At 38.7% G+C, this 16,133-nt stretch overlaps 1 protein-coding gene across 3 annotated transcripts in view; it reads right to left on the reverse strand.

Annotated features, from left to right (window-relative positions):
• Positions 1 to 16,133, reverse strand: part of CDK8 (cyclin dependent kinase 8) — a 72,776-nt gene that overhangs the window by 14,638 nt on the left and 42,005 nt on the right. For 2 of the 3 annotated variants that reach the window (XM_080614030.1, XM_080614029.1), the window contains exons 5-6: positions 4,127 to 4,184; positions 1,247 to 1,378 (exon numbers count right to left, since the gene is read on the reverse strand). In XM_080614030.1, coding sequence (XP_080470156.1) covers positions 1,247 to 1,378; positions 4,127 to 4,184 — 190 coding nt within the window. The remainder of the gene's footprint in view (positions 1 to 1,246; positions 1,379 to 4,126; positions 4,185 to 16,133) is intronic. The other variant, XM_080614031.1, reaches the window with a different exon arrangement.

The raw sequence follows: 16,133 nt of genomic DNA on the forward strand, positions 1-16,133 counted from the left end.
TGCCTGTCCATGCAGTTTCACATGCTGCAAGCATAAGAAAATGCCAGTAAAGTGAAGGACCATGCAAATGCAACAAATAAAGCAGTTTAAGGGAACATATAAAGAAATGTATTTGATCTACAAAAGAAATACAGTATTAACAGAAAAGCAAATGAAAATACATTAAGTCAAACATTTTAGAGCTTCTGACAAAAACACTGACATGGTCTTAAAAAAAGAAAACAATGCCTGGGGTCTGAGGAAAGAATTTCAGGTTATAGAAACAACACGTTTGCTGATACACAACCTCCATGTTTGTGCAAAGTAAGTGGAGCGTTGCAGAAGTTACTTCCTCCAAAACGATTGTCAGGCTTTAACATATCTTTTACACCAGCTAGCAAGAGAAAAACTTCCCAGTCCTCTTCCCTGCAGTGTCTCCTCCTTCCATGGCAAAGCTGTTGACATCCACTAAGGGCTGGGCTATTCCCCCTTTGCTACATCATAGTTGCTCTTCATAGCTGCCAGTGATCCCTCACCTGGGAAATGGCAAGTACAGGAACTAGTGGAGTGAAGTCAACTGTGCCATGACAAAGCTCTTGAAATGCAGACTGGCAACTATGAATTAAGTGGCAAAGAGGATGCAGCATTAAGCTGATGTAACTGATACCATCCTCCCAGCATCTGTATTCTGTGAGGCCTGGTTTTTTTCTGGATATGCCTGATGCAGCATCATAGCCTAGCCTGGTGCATAACTGACCACATGTCTTTACTTCAAGCAATTCCCATTTACATTTATGCTTTGAAAAAACAGACAGAGGCTAAAATGTAGCTTATTTTTACATCTTAGTTTCAGTGCAGCCAGTATATTCTCCATTCTGTACACTCCATCTATTTAAACTAGGTAAAAACCTCTGTAATAAAATTAATGTACAGTGCCTCATCATCATCTGGATTCTACTGATAGTTCAAAGATGCATCCATATTTTGTATTGCCTCTAACAATGTTTATCGAAGTCTTGTATAAAAGCTACATAAACTTACACTGCATCACAGGGCATGTAGAGCCAAAACCCAGAAATATTTCACTCCTACACATAGCCAGAGGCCATAATAAACTAAACAATTTGTCAAAGTTGAGTATTTCTTTAAGAAATCAGTAACATAGCTTTAAATCAGCTACTGTTGTCTGTATTATTTATCAATGCTTCAATATTTGGGTACACTTCACATGAAGAAAAAACAGTAAGCTTTGGTCCAATTTACTTACCAATAGCTTTGGTATAATGCCTGGCCCCAAGAAGCAACTCTGGAGCTCGATACCAGAATGTTACAACTACTGGATCCAAGTCTGCTAAAGGCTTCAGAGGTGAATTAAATAATCGGGCAAAGCCCATGTCAGCTGCAAAATTCAAAGAGAGATGCTTTAAAATCAGAGGAAAACTATCCTTTTTTCTTTAACAAACTGATTGAGTTTACTTGTTAGCGCTACCATCACTGCTAAACAAAATGCAAACGCAGACTGTAGCAGATATGAATTCTGTGAGATTTTCTTAAAGCTTTTGTAGAAGTTACAGGATATCATCACCTATAAAGTATATCATTATAAATCATTACTAACATGAGCCATTGAGAACAAAGAATTAACCACTGTTCTGAAAAAGCGCATCAACTCACTTCTCAGGACACTGGTAAATCCTGACTCATTTTACCTGATATTCTCTGATAAAATATTCCATTATTACAGGATGGTCTTTCAAGAAGCAGCATTTTAAATGTGAGCCAAGTGCAGGTTCTGCAAAGGTTAGAATGATTTATAATACATACGTGCAGATCACAAAACCTCCCTCCTCGTGAAGTTGGCTATAGCAAGATTTTCTTCACACAAAACCAGCAATTAAGCCTAGAGCATCTGCCTTCCTTCTTATTTTCAGTCAAGAAGTATTTCCAGTATCAAGAACCAGTACTAAATATCATATAGGCTATGATTTTTAAACTGTTTGGGGGCATCATATCATTAAAACCTGCTTTTTATAATTGGTAGTATACAACTGCCTAGAAAGCTGTGTGAACTACCAAATATAAGTGATACAGGAGAACATGGGCAGAGACTAAAATAGGCACCTTCCCCCACCAAATTACTTTCCCAACCCACCATTCCCCAAATCCCAAAGCAGAGGGACTCTGTGGTGCAGGGATATACACATCTGCTGAGAAGACTTGAATGGAATGAAATGAGTAGCCGTTCTGAGGGAAAAGGACCTACACGCTATACAGCTCAGTGGCTGAGGGAAAACTGCAGTGTAAATATGGGTCTGTAACTTGACTGCACAATCCTTAATAATTTATTCATAGGCATTCCTATTTATGATTGTTTTAATGCATTTAAAAAGAGAAACATTTTACAGTTTTCTACATTAAAATACTGATTACTCAAGATATCAAGTCACTAGTAACTATGAAAAAATAAGGAAAAGATGTTGGCAGAAAATAAATTTATGACTCAAAATAACACAAAAAGCCTGTAAAAATTATTTTAAGTTAAAAGACCAGTTATGTATTTTTTAGAAAACTTAGTTACACTGGAAAAGTGGAAGCCCTTGGTATGGGTGTAACTTCTGCATTCTTTTCTTGCTGTGGCAGTATCTTAATAAGAAAAATCTATATTTTGACAACACACTTAGAAATCCAGGGTTCCCCTCCCTTTTTCCCTGCTGGGAACGGATGGCTCAGAGGACTGGTGGTCCGATACAGAATCTTTCACCTGTCCATTAGTAGAATCTGACTAAATTTAGTTGTTATTCCCAAATTAATTCGCAACTATAAATTAAGAAATAAATGGGTGGTCTATGTGTAATTACTAGCAAGTAGTTGTGTACAGCAAGTATCACCACCACAGCTGAAAGTGAACATGCCTGAGTATGACCTATGTTCTCAATTTGGGAAGTAACCACTCCATGAAGAATAAGGTAATGGGAAGAAATCTTCCCTTCCGCTGTTTGCACTGTACCTGTTTTGTACGGAAAAGAACTTCAATCTCTACTGTCAACCTTAAACCTTGGAAGGGCATTAATAACTTTCAGGGCAGGATCTGAAGGAGTGTTCTGCCTCAGCCCATCTGCTCCTTGGATTTCAAAGGACAAGGGAAGGACTAGAGCAGCACTGAACACCCCAAGAAAATCCTGCCCTGAGTCATTACACTAGTGATTAACAATATAGTTCAGATAAACAAAAACAGTAAGAGTACAGAGCCACAATGCAGAATAATCTCAGAAAAGAAAACCAGAGGGATGAAAAAGATGAACTAGCTTTAAAAAACCCCTTCCAAACGGGGCTGCATTACCATAACAAATATAAGCAGGCTGTGCATTAGCAGTCTGCTGTCAAAGCACCGCCACACTAATGCACAGCCTGGTATAGCTTATTACTGTTAGACTACAGTTAATCCTTATTTATTTGTTTATTTTAAAACAATTGAAGCTTTACAAATTGTCACCTCACTCTGAACAGTAACTTCCACCAGAAAACGTTACAATAGTGGGGAAAGTGTTGGGGAAATTGTTTCTACCCTGGCACACCCCGGTTTGAGCATTTAGCAGTACTTCTTACTAAGCATTTTGGCTGGATTACTGTGTTTTCTGGACTTTTAAGATCCCTTGCATTTATCTCCAAGAGACTGTCTACCCTTTCAAGAACACTGTGAAGGCTAAATGCCACCTTGATTCCATTATAAAAATTTAAGGTTCGTAGCAATGAGTAATTCCCTATTTAGATTTTATAAGCAGCAGCAAGATAATGTCATGGCATTACAGGGGTAAATGGAGGAAATGTTAAAATCCCATTTCTTCCTCCTCCTTTCCCCTAGCTAGCTGTCATATTCATCCCCATATCAAAATCCCCCTCCCCACACAAACACCCACTTAAACAAAATACAATGACATTTTCCACTTTGTATTAATGAGGCTACAGCATTTCATGGTCAGAACTAGTGCATGGGGCTAATATCAAGAGGCCCATCACCCAGAAAGCAGCATTTAGGCAATGTGCCCAGGCACATAACTAGTATTACAGTGACTACGTGGTATAACTGCACCTTCAGAACATTCTAACTTAAATGCTACACTGGGACTTATCAAAGATATAAACATACCAATTTTTACTCTTCCTCGCTCAGGACCTTCACCCATAACTAAAATATTAGCAGGTTTCTGTGGAAAAAAAAATAAATATACAATACATATACCACGATAAACCTAAACATCAGTCTCTGAAAAATCAGTTAAGCTTTGTTTTGCCAGTTTTAAACCAACTTTGTTTTGATAAAAATGAGAAGTTTCTCTGTCACAGTAAAGCTGTGCAAGGACCCAGACACAAGCTCTCCCTGACTGCAAGTTTCCCACGTTTCTTTTAGCCATTTCTGTGCTCCAACACTGCGCTCCCCTAACTTAAACCCTGGTGTCTGTCCTCAACCCTCATGAGCTGGCATTTACCAAGCCGCTGAGATTTCTACCAAAATTGCCCTCGATCCTTCTGTTGGGAAGCAGTCCTGTTGCTGCCCACCACTCTGCACCCCCAGCACAGGAATAGGAAGCCAGCTCTACAACATGTTTTGCCCGGCATCTTTAAGCACATTTGCAGCCACATTTTACAGTAAAAAAAATCCCAAACCACCCAAGTGAGATACAGATTAATCATTACCATATCACTTGATACTGGAGAGAAATATCATCTACATTATTCCTATTTACAAGTGCATACCAATTCAGACAACTGCGAAACTAGAAAATACTACCTTTACAATATTCTTCTTTCTTCCCTTCCTTTCTGTTACTAGGGATGTGAGTTAAACAATTGAGCTAGAGTTTAGCTGGTTAGAAATAAAACCATTCACTTAATCCTGTATTTTCTGCTGTCCTGTTTCGCATAATCCAGTCTTGGCATGTGTAGTCTGAAGATTCTTCAAATGCTAATGCTGTTTAGATAAATCAAACCTGAAGTGCTTATACTGAGAGAAAGAAGTCAGGAACTTTTTCAACTAAAACTGAAAATGTATGCTAGACTTGCTTTGAAGAGGAGAGATTTAGACACCCATTCATACTGTAAGCCCTTGACAAAACAGGGGCTTCTATTAGGTTGTGAACTGTAAGAATTTTAATAAGGCCGAGTTACAGCTCTTGCTTTGCTTCCCAGTTTAAATTCATCTGAAGAAAAAAGTACCCCAGTGAGATAGTTTAGGCTACCTAAAATTCAGTATAAGACATCCTAATATCTCAGCATGAATTAACAAACTTATTCTAGGAAATTCTCAAGTCTTCCTGAATCTACCAGGCTCCAGTGTAAACACGTTCAAAGAAACAAGAGACCACAATTTTATATCAGTCTGTAAGTAATTTATATTGTATAAAACAAGGTGCAAAAAATTAATACTCCAGCAAAATTTTGAGAAACGTAACTACGACTGCTTATGAAAGGCTCCAACATGGATTTTGGAAACTGTACAATCCATGTGCAAATCATGTAAAAGGAATTTGAGGGGTTGCATCTCTGAGAGCCAGTTAAAGCAGAAGAAAACATTACAGCTTGACTGTGATCAAAAAGGTAAGATATATCCTGTTATCTTTCAACAGCAGTATCAACAGATCCAAATTGTGCTGCATTTGCTCAGCAAGACACAGAACAAGTTGTGTCCTACACTATCACCACCCAGTCTGGCTTTTTCAATCAAGGCATACACTCCAGGTAAGTACTGCTGCAACACAAGCAAAAAGCAGTGTGTGAGCATACAGCTCACAAAGCATTCACATTTGGTTGCTTCCTAGTAAAAGTCCTAGGAATAAACAAGCAGCATAAACCTTTAAATTCAGAGTTAATGTTGAATTTTAAAGCAATTCAAACTGCTAGGTAAGAAGATACAACTTCACCACACAAACCATTCTAGAGCAAATACACATATCTCTTGCCAAAGCTGGTTTCAATATGTCTGGGTGTTAATAAGCTACAGGCCTGATTAATATTTTTGGAGTAGTTAACAACACATTACACAAGCACTAAGTTTTGTCAGATAAATAATACACTGAAGTAAAGCATAATTCCCCCCTGCATTTTCACAGGTTCATAACACTCTACAAAAACCCTCGCAACATCCTCAGGATGTTTTCGTCTTAAAATGTTACTATTTGTATTTTGATAGGGACAAGGAGTCATAATCACACAAAGACTCCATTATGCCAGATGATTAATCAGCACAGCACTGGGTAACAATTCCTGCTCCAAAGATCTTCTACCCTAAGTTCAAGGTAGTACAGATGAGAAGAGAAAGCACAAAGAGATGAGGCAATACTGCTTAACAAAACAAGTAGCAACAGCTTGATTCACACACAGGGTTTGGTTTTTTATTTTCCCTTTCTCCCTTCAGGATTTACAAAAAACATTTAAAAAATCCAGACAATTCAGAAATCTGTGTAAGAGTCTTCAAAAGCAGCAAGATAAAAAAAACCTCAGTCAATCTGGAATAATCACTGCCAGCAGCCCACGTCTTTCTAGAGTCAAGGCCCTTCACAAGCAGTTCTGTTTGAAACATAAGATTCTTTCTATAGACAAAAATATTTATACAGTCACATCACTGTAAATATACATCATTATAGTTAAAGATTCAAAAAAAAAAAAAAAAAAAAAAGAAAATTCAAATCAGAGGTCTTATCCTGAAGGCTCAAAGGTTCTCATTCCTAAAATCACTGCATTAGTAGCCTGCAGCAACTTCATTAGTTGAAAGAATTTTCCAAACAAGAACATTAAACACTATCCAAATTCAACAGGGAAGAATCTACCAGAAAGCAGTACGGGAACAGTACTGGTGGTCCTAAAACATACACATTTTGAGGACTCCCTGAAAAACATTCATGTCCACTAACAAAAGTCAAAACATGGCTCAGGGATTCTCTTCTGGTATCTCTGATTCAAGCCCACCATCTGGAGAAAAGAAACCCAACCTCCCAGATTTGTCTCTTTGGGCAACTCATTACACTTCAGAAATTTAATTGCAAAGAAAAATAAGCAGTCATTAGAAACTGAAGGGAGAAATCTGGACAAACTTCAGTTTAATTTGTTACATTTCAGTTTAATTTTAATTATCCAGAGCAAATGAAAGTTTAAAGTGCTTACTCAAATTACTTGGGCTGAGAAAGTGAAGAAAAATCTTCCAGCAATTTTTATGGTGTGCTCTGAAAGCACACTACTTTATACAGCTGTCCTTTTTTAATAACTACAAATGATCTCATTTTTGTTCTAACAGAGGCATGTTTACTCATGCCATACAAATGAGAAAGCTGTTATGATCCCAAGCAGAACGTGAAGAGCCATGCGGAGAGGTACAGCTGAGTACTTCAGAGACCAGCAAAATAACTTTAACAACCCTATAGAACAAAATACAGGCAGAAATCACCACCCACCCCCAAAACCCCACACCTCAGCAACAGGGAAATAATGAATTCCCATGAAAGACTGGCTTACGACCACAGCACAGCACTGTATCTTATCCTGTCCTAGATGAGGCTTTATGGGACTCCTTGTGCCATTTCTAAACAAACCCTGATCTTGCGCATTTAATCACTGTCACTACTGAGGAGAGAACAAAAATTCTCTCCAAAACATTTTCAGGTCCTCCTAACTGTATCATTATTTGCAAAGTGCAAACAGCAATCATAACAGGCTTTTTTTTAAATAAAGGAACTAAAAAACTCCAAAGGTTAAACTGACAAGTTCCTGGATCTCCAAAGATCTTCAGGCTACCTTCATCTGCCTGCCCTAACACATGATACTACTCCCTGTTCACCCTGATTCTAAAGCCTCTGATGAGGAAGGCTGCACGTTCTCCATTGCAGTGTTTTTCCGTTCCTCCCATCACAACAAATGAAGTTACTCCCATTGCCTCTTCTTTTACACATCAGCACAAAGATCAGACAACCAGTGCTTCACTGCAAGGATATACATCTCTTTACAGTCCTACCATGTGGATTAAAAGAACCCTCCTCTGCTCAGTGTTTCCCCATAAGTAATTTTCTTTCTGCACGTATGGTCATTGTTGTTGCTTCACTCTAGCTGTTCTGCCTTAAGCCGCCTATTTGTTTGAACTGGAGTGCTCCAAATTGCACACTGCTCCTGCCTAGACTTCACTAATGCTAAATACAGCAGAGGGACTTGTATTATATGCCTTGCACAGCATCTTCCACTTACACAATCCCAGTATGGTATCTTGCTTTGCCTCATTGTGTAAGGTTATTGAGTCTATGTTAAGGTTACAAGCCATGCATTTTCTTCACATCTTTTCTGCAGGACTGCTACTTAGTTTTTCTTTAAAACAAAACCAGAAATAAATCATTGTTCCATTTGAACAAACACTGCAGCCACATACTGCTTCTTAACATACATTGAAGATGCTGGTGTTTGTTCAGAAGAGAAACTCAGACTTCAGAACTTACTTGGATTTTTATTTTGAGCATAAAGATACAAACAACATGAAAATTATACCAGTCTATGTCTCGAAGAGATGTGATTTTATCAACATAGACAGCATTTCTATTGCTCTCAGCAAGTTATTCATAGGAGAGGGAAATGATTATTTATTCTGTGTCAGCATATTAGATGTCTGGAAATCACGAGACATTTTCTCATGCTCCAGGAAAGGTATTCTGCTGTTGAGTCCTCCTTCTGCCAAATATTACTTATCAAAGCAGTGAGGGTAAAAAAAAAAAAGGCACTTTTCAACATCTTAGCCATTGTGATCTTTGATACTTACTACTTTTGGCATCAAACCAGGTCTGTAGGAACTATTACTCCACTTTTTGTTTGCTACTAGGTAGTTTCTGAACACATTCATTTTCAAAGGTTTATTTTAAACATGCCTACCAATGAGTAACCAAAACTTTCAGTTATCTATGGTGGTACAATGTAGATCCCCCCTCCATGTTAACGGTTTGCAGTAGTCCCATTTATACTTATGAACAGACTCACTCCCTTTATACCTCTGTTTTCATGCATGTTCTAATAAGGTTTTAGTATCATCCTAACCAGTTTTTATTTGGATAATTCCATGCTTAAGAGTTTGGCTACCAAAACATTACCCTGTAGAGGGTTCACAGTTACAAGGTGAGTCACACCAGTGACAGTGACTTCTGTTAACCACTAATATTTGTGCATCGTTAATAGCTGTGCTACTCCTTCTCAGAAGCAGCCGCCCCACCCATTCCTACCCTGTGATGAGCCAAGATAATTGGAAAAAAAAACCCCAACCAAACCCAAAACAAAACCCAAAACCCCAAACAAAACCCCTGGTTTTCATTTTAGAAAAAAGCATCGTAACTTCAAAAAAGCAACAGTGAACAAAGTTTTTATCCCTAAATTATTTTGCTTTTGCAAACATTATCCAACAACGGTTAAGATTTAAAATTAATAACTTTAATATTTTAGACTTTAAAGTGTTATATTAAACAATACAGGAATAGACTCAAATGCACAACCCCACAATCCTACCAAAAAATTCAACAACTTTGGCTGTACGTGAGCAAGTGCCTGAGAAGAATGAAACACAAATGAGTTGGAAAAGTCTCGCTGTGAAGTCTGTAATTCAATGAACACATCGATGAAACCATAATCAAATGAGAGATAGCATCAGCCTTTTCCTGAAGTTTACTTCTTCAAATTCAAAGACATGCATTCACAATTAAGATATTTTATTTTCAGTTACATTTATTAACTGATTTAGGGCTTTAAAATAAACTTTCAAAAGACATGGGTGAAAAAAATGGCTCCACAGAACTCAACATGTAGCAAATCTACACATTAAAGCCTTTTTAATTAAAAACACACATGAAACGTGAAAAGCACTGGAAAATAAAGAAAAACTATTTTAATTTAATACTTCATGTTTATCTTCTTATAAAGATCTGAGTTGCTTAAAAAATAAAGTATTTAAATAAAAGTCTCATTAAAACCAGAAACCATTAAAATTGCCAGTAACAATCAAACAAAATCAAACACCTACGTGATCAAAGCACACATGCTCAAAAATTTTAGAAGTACAGAAAGTATCTGGGTGGGACAGAAGATAGAGGGATGCTGTATCTATGCCAGGGAGGCCTTCTGCTAGTTACCATCACCATACTTTATCTCTGTTTCAAGCCTAATGAGAGCTGTTGGCCTCAGTATCACATTTTTATGCTCTGAACACATTCCAAGAATTTCCTTACATTGCTGTCATGCAGTTACTGCCAACTTAAAGCCTGTACATAGCCCAATACACAGGCTTTGCTATCACTTTCACTGGAACTGTCTTAAAGTTGAAAGAAAAAAAAAATAATTACACTTTCCAGTAACTCTCCTGCTCCCTAAAAATGCCCATCAGGATAAGGTGCAGGGTGTGACTTCCTGTACTAAGTCTCTAAGGAAGGAAAGGTGGACATTATAGCAAAAACATTATAGCAGGAAAACCTAACATGTCAAATAGCAGTAACACATCATTCAAGAGTGTAATAACAAACTTAAGAAATGAAAACTAATAGTCTTGCAGAAATATAATTCCTGTGTGTTTTGCTACACAAGCGATTACTCTGTGCATAGATCAGGATGTCTCTGGATGCTCTGGACACATCACAGCAGGATCAAATGCAAGAAGAGACTGTGCACTGGAACCAGGTTTTAGGTACTACTTATTCCAGACATAATTCTGTCTCCTTTTTCAATTCAGAGTTCTGCCTCACAAGTGAGGATTTTGAATGGGTAACAAAAAGATCAAACACTATTTTTGCTTGCCCATTTCGTTGCCACAACTTCTGCAGTTGACAGACACTCAGTAGTACCATAATCTTGTACTTTCTAGTAGCCCTTGCCATTTTCCTCAACAGCCCTGTTTTAGTTTTGGTTTTCATTTAAATAGTAGTTTCATCACTTCCGTATCACCCTACTTGTATTGCCTAATACACAACTCCTCTGGACAAAGAAAAAAATTAAGGAAGTGAAAAGCCCATGCAATTTTTTACTATGCACTTTCCAGTGGTTGCCTGGGTTTTGTTTGTGCTTATTTGTTAAACACCTTTGTACACAGAACAAACATAATATTTCAAACAAGACCCCAGAGATCGTGTTCTGTGTCACCCATATTCAGAGCAAGTCAGATAAAGTTAGGCATTCATAGAATCATAGAATAGTTAGGGTTGGAAAGGACCTCGAGATCATCCAGTTCCAACCCCCCTGCCATGGGCAGGAACACCTCACACTAAACCATGTCACCCAAGGCTCTGTCCAACCTGGCCTTGAACACCACCAGGGATGGAGCATTCACAACTTCCCTGGGCAACCCATTCCAGTGCCTCACCACCCTCTCAGTAAAGAATTTCTTCCTTATATCCAATCTAAACTTCCCCTGTTTAAGTTTTGACCCGTTACCCCTTGTCCTGTCACTACAGTCCCTGCCCAGTATCCTTGTAGCCCCCTTCAGATACTGGAAGGCTGCTATGAGGTCTCCACGCAGCCTTCTCTTCTCCAGGCTGAACAGCCCCAACTTTCTCAGCCTGTCTTCATACGGGAGGTGCTCCAGTCCCCTGATCATCCTCGTGGCCCTCCTCTGGACTTGTTCCAACAGTTCCATGTCCTTTTTATGTTGAGGACACCAGAACTGCACACAATACTCCAAGCGAGGCCTCACGAGAGCAGAGAAGAGAAGCAGGATCACCTCCTTTGACCTGCTGGTCACGCTCCTTTTGATGCAGCCCAGGATACGGTTGGCTTTCTGGGCTGCGAGTACACACTGAAGCTGACTCATATTCATTTTCTCATTGACCAACACCCCCAAGTCCTTCTCTGCAGGGCTGCTCTGAATCTCTTCTTTGCCCAACCTGTAGCCGTGCCTGGGATTGCTCCGACCCCGGTGTAGGACCTTGCAGTTGGCATGGTTAAACTTCATCAGGTTGGCATCAGCCCACCTCACAAGCGTGTCGAGGTCCCTCTGGATGGCATCCCTTCCCTCCAGCGTATCAACCATTGACCACAACTCTTTGTGTGCAGCCATCCAGCCAGTTCTTTATCCACTGAGTGGTCCATCCATCAAATTGATGTCTCTCCAATTTAGAGACAAGGATGTCATGTGGGACAGTGTCGAACGCTTTGCACAAGTCCAGGTAGATGACGTCAACTGCTCTGCCCCTGTCCATCAGTTTTGTAGCCCCATCATAGAAGGCCACCAAATTGGTCAGGCAGGATTTCCCCTTAGTGAAGCCATGCTGGCTGTCACCAACCACCTCCTTGTTTTTCATGTGCCTTAGCATGTCTTCCAGGAGAATCTGCTCCAAGATTTTGCCAGGCACAGAGGTGAGACTGACTGGTCTGTAATTCCCCGGGTCATCCATTTTCCCCTTCTTGAAAATGGGAGTTATATTTCCCTTTTTCCAGTCGTCGGGAACTTCACCTGACTGCCATGATTTTTCAAATATGATGGCCAGTGGCTTAGCAACTTCATTCGCCAGCTCCTTCAGGACCCGTGGATGGATTTCGTCAGGTCCCATGGACTTGCGTATGTTTAGGTTTTTAAGATGGTCTTGAACCAGATCCTCTCCTACAGTGGGCCTAGGGTCTTCATATGGGATAAGTGTGCCCTATTTGTAAGGTGAATTTTTCACAGGTTCCTTTGAAACTGCTCAGATGTAGCCACAATACTGTTTTCTTTGCGACTCTTCTTCTGTGAGTATAGATCATTCACACAGATCATTACATTTTCTCTCTACAACAGGATCCAGAAAAAACAATTATGGCCATTTAACCTATTTTGAACAATTTATATTCCTATCTGCCGTATCATTTTCATAGTGATTACTTTGTCACGACCTCAATAGGTATTTGGTACTAAAAAACCCAACAAAACTAAACTCTAAACTGCATCTAAGTGTTTCTAAAATCATACTACAATTTTTTCACCAAATTAGGGTATTTATTGACTAAGCGTACTTCAAAGGCAGATTTGTGATCAAAGAGCTTCTGGTTCTCCACACCTCTCTCATGTCAGAACCAAAAGTTGTGTTGATACATTCTCCATCTGGCTAGTACAGCTCATTACCTGTATGATAGGAGCTAGATCTGAAGCTTCCAGAATGCCTTTTCTCTGTAGAACCTCTATTTGTATTTATGAGAGTTATCTCAGGCAGTTTACCTATCGCCACTGCATGGCAATGCACCGAGATGACTAAGCTTGCCTTCAAACAGGGAAGGATTACTTACATTACGCTCTTGGCAGCACCATAATCAGGTATCTGGCTATCTTGGAAAGCCAACAGATTAAAATTCAGGCTAGTAACAAAAGAACAAGTTTAAAACTACAGTGAAGAAAGAAATGTATTGCATTCCCAGAATTCCACTTAATTCAGGCATGGCTTCTGCTATTAAGATAAAAACAGATTCAAACAACTTCTGTAAATCCTTATATAAACAAATAGATATTAAAAAAATTATATATCAGGTATCCATATATGAATTATATTCCCCATTACTTATATTACACATAATTCTTATTACATTTTTCTACTTCAGTTATCTACTTAAATGCCATGGAGTTTAAAAAAGTCAAAATACTTCCAAACTTGAAAAAAAGCAATAGCTGAAGTATTTTACTAAATCCAGATTTGACAAAACAGCACCTTCATTAATGAGATAGGATAGACCTTTCACAACAATTACTTAAAACCTCTTAAGTGACCTTACACTTGATCTGAGATCAAAGATGATCACCTTGTGAAAACCGATGAAATATTACATTCACGTTCAAGAATTGTCTGCATGGAGGTGGCCTACGAATTAAAAAAGATCTGTCAACTATCTTTAAAGTTGGCCAATTAACAAAATCCTCAGGAAACCCTGCAATGAAGACTCAAATACAACTAAAGTAGTAGAGTGAATATTGTCTTTTTATTTATCTTTTCCATTTCATTTCAGTGCTTAAGCACAATAGGAACAGTATTCCAGCTAAGAATAAAAGACGTGGGGCTAATCCAAGAGATGTCTAAAAATACAAATCTCCATAACACTTTAATTCTACAGAATTGACAATTTTTTTTCATCTCTCAAGACCAGGGTATCTCCTTCTAGAGATACTGCAGTTACAGAAGTGTTTCATACTCAAAGTTGGTGACGATTTGATGATCCAGTAGTAGTACATCCTTCATTTTATGACCAAGCAGCTTCCATAAAAACTTTTGGGGATATACATCATCTTTTTTCTTCAGGACAAGAAAATGGCACCGTGTCCTCCCTCTCATCATGCTGCAGTCAAGATACATCACAAAAATGTCCTCCTTCACTGCGAAGTTTTTGTACTTCACTTCTTTCTTCACATTGTTTCTTTCCCATTCCAGCTATCTGATCTTTCATATTCTTACTCACTCCTGCTCCCACTTCCCCTCTACCACAGCTTCTATTGATTTGTCATGATTTTAGATTTTGAAAAAGCAGTAACTAGATTTTTTGAGACAGATCAAATGAAACCAAAGATATAACACATTCACAGAGTGGCTGAGGTTGGAAGGCAACTCTGGAAATCATCTGCTCACTTGTTAAGGGTGCATCCTGTCCCATTGTCCAGGTTATTAATGATGATGCTAAACAGCACTGAATACAGTATCAAGCCCGTGCAATGCTCCACTAGCAACTGGTGTCCAGCTTGATGGCAATGATCACAATCCTTTGAGTCCATGAACTCAGCCAGCTTTCAGCCCACCTCACTTCACTGTGTGCTTTGAGAGTCTGTACTTCATTTGTTTGACTACATGGATATTACAGGATGCTGTGCTGAAAGCCTTACCAAAGTAAGCAACACCCACTGCTCTTCTGACAAAGTCATTAAAGGCTTTCAGGTTGGCTAAGCATGATTTCCCCTTCATAAATCCATGCTGACTACTCCCAATCACCTTCGTGTCTTTCAGGTATTGGGAAGTAGCTTCCAGAAGGATTTAATCCATCACCTTCCCAGTGACCAAGGTGAGAATGATTGGCATATAATTTTCCAGATCCTCTTTCTTGCCTTTCTTGAAGACTGGAGTGATAATTTGCTTTTTTCCCAACAGGAACCACCCCTTATAGCTATGACCTTTCAAAGAGAGTGGTCTCACAATGATTTGTTTCTATAATTTTATGGTGAACATAAAGATCTCCAAGCATCACGCCTTCGAATTTTCTGACTGCAAGGTTAGCAGTACTGCAGCAATGTATTCTGGATTTCTAACTTTACATCTGCATTTGTACAAACCTGACAGACATGACTCAATCAAGAGCTTGACCTAACAGGCCTCTGTCAACAATGATGTCCAAGATGAAAGCCAGACAAATGGATTCTCATTTCCACAGCAGTTCTTAAAAAAAAAAAAAATCACTTTGACTATTTACTGGTTTGAAAGATCTCTCTAAGACAAAGAAAATGCTCAGAACAGTGAGCAGAGAGTAGTCATGCTCCCTGTATATAGGAGAACTAAGAAACAGCAGATAATGCTATTTTAACTATGGAATATTTAGAATTATAGTAAATTACAGAGAAGCATGTTAGTACAGCCTATGCAAGAAAACAAGGTTTTGCCAGACACATTGTTCTTTTGTGAACTCATGAAAGCACACACATAATGAAAAACACCTTGGAAACAGAAATCTTGGGAAATGTGACAGCTGACAACCAAAACTGTGATTAGGTTCAGGTTAGCTTGTTTGTTTCTTCCTCCTTTTAAAGCAAATCACTAGCAAGTCATTGCAATACCTTTTGGGAAATAATGCCCATTATCCATTTATATACCTAAAGAGGGCAGAAGACCATCCTGCTTTTAAAAGCTGGTAACTTCTTTCTAGTAGGAAAACTTGTGCACATTACTATTTTTTTTTAAGCATTTAGGTGCATTTCTTCAAATGACCATTTTTGTAAGCACTAGAGCAGGACTGCAGGGTATTCATGTATTTCTGAAGTAATCTTTGAATATTGATGACAGAGACATCCTCGGATTCAAGAGCTCTAATGTGGAAAACAGAAAACTGGCAGGGTAAATGTTCCATATATTTAACTTAGCCTAAAGCATATACTTCATTGATTCACAGCCAGAGCCTGGGAAGCCATTGATGTCTACAAAAACAAACCCTGG

The sequence above is a fragment of the Psittacula echo genome, assembly GCF_963264785.1.
Source record: "Psittacula echo genome assembly, chromosome: 3".
NCBI lineage: Eukaryota > Metazoa > Chordata > Aves > Psittaciformes > Psittacidae > Psittacula > Psittacula echo.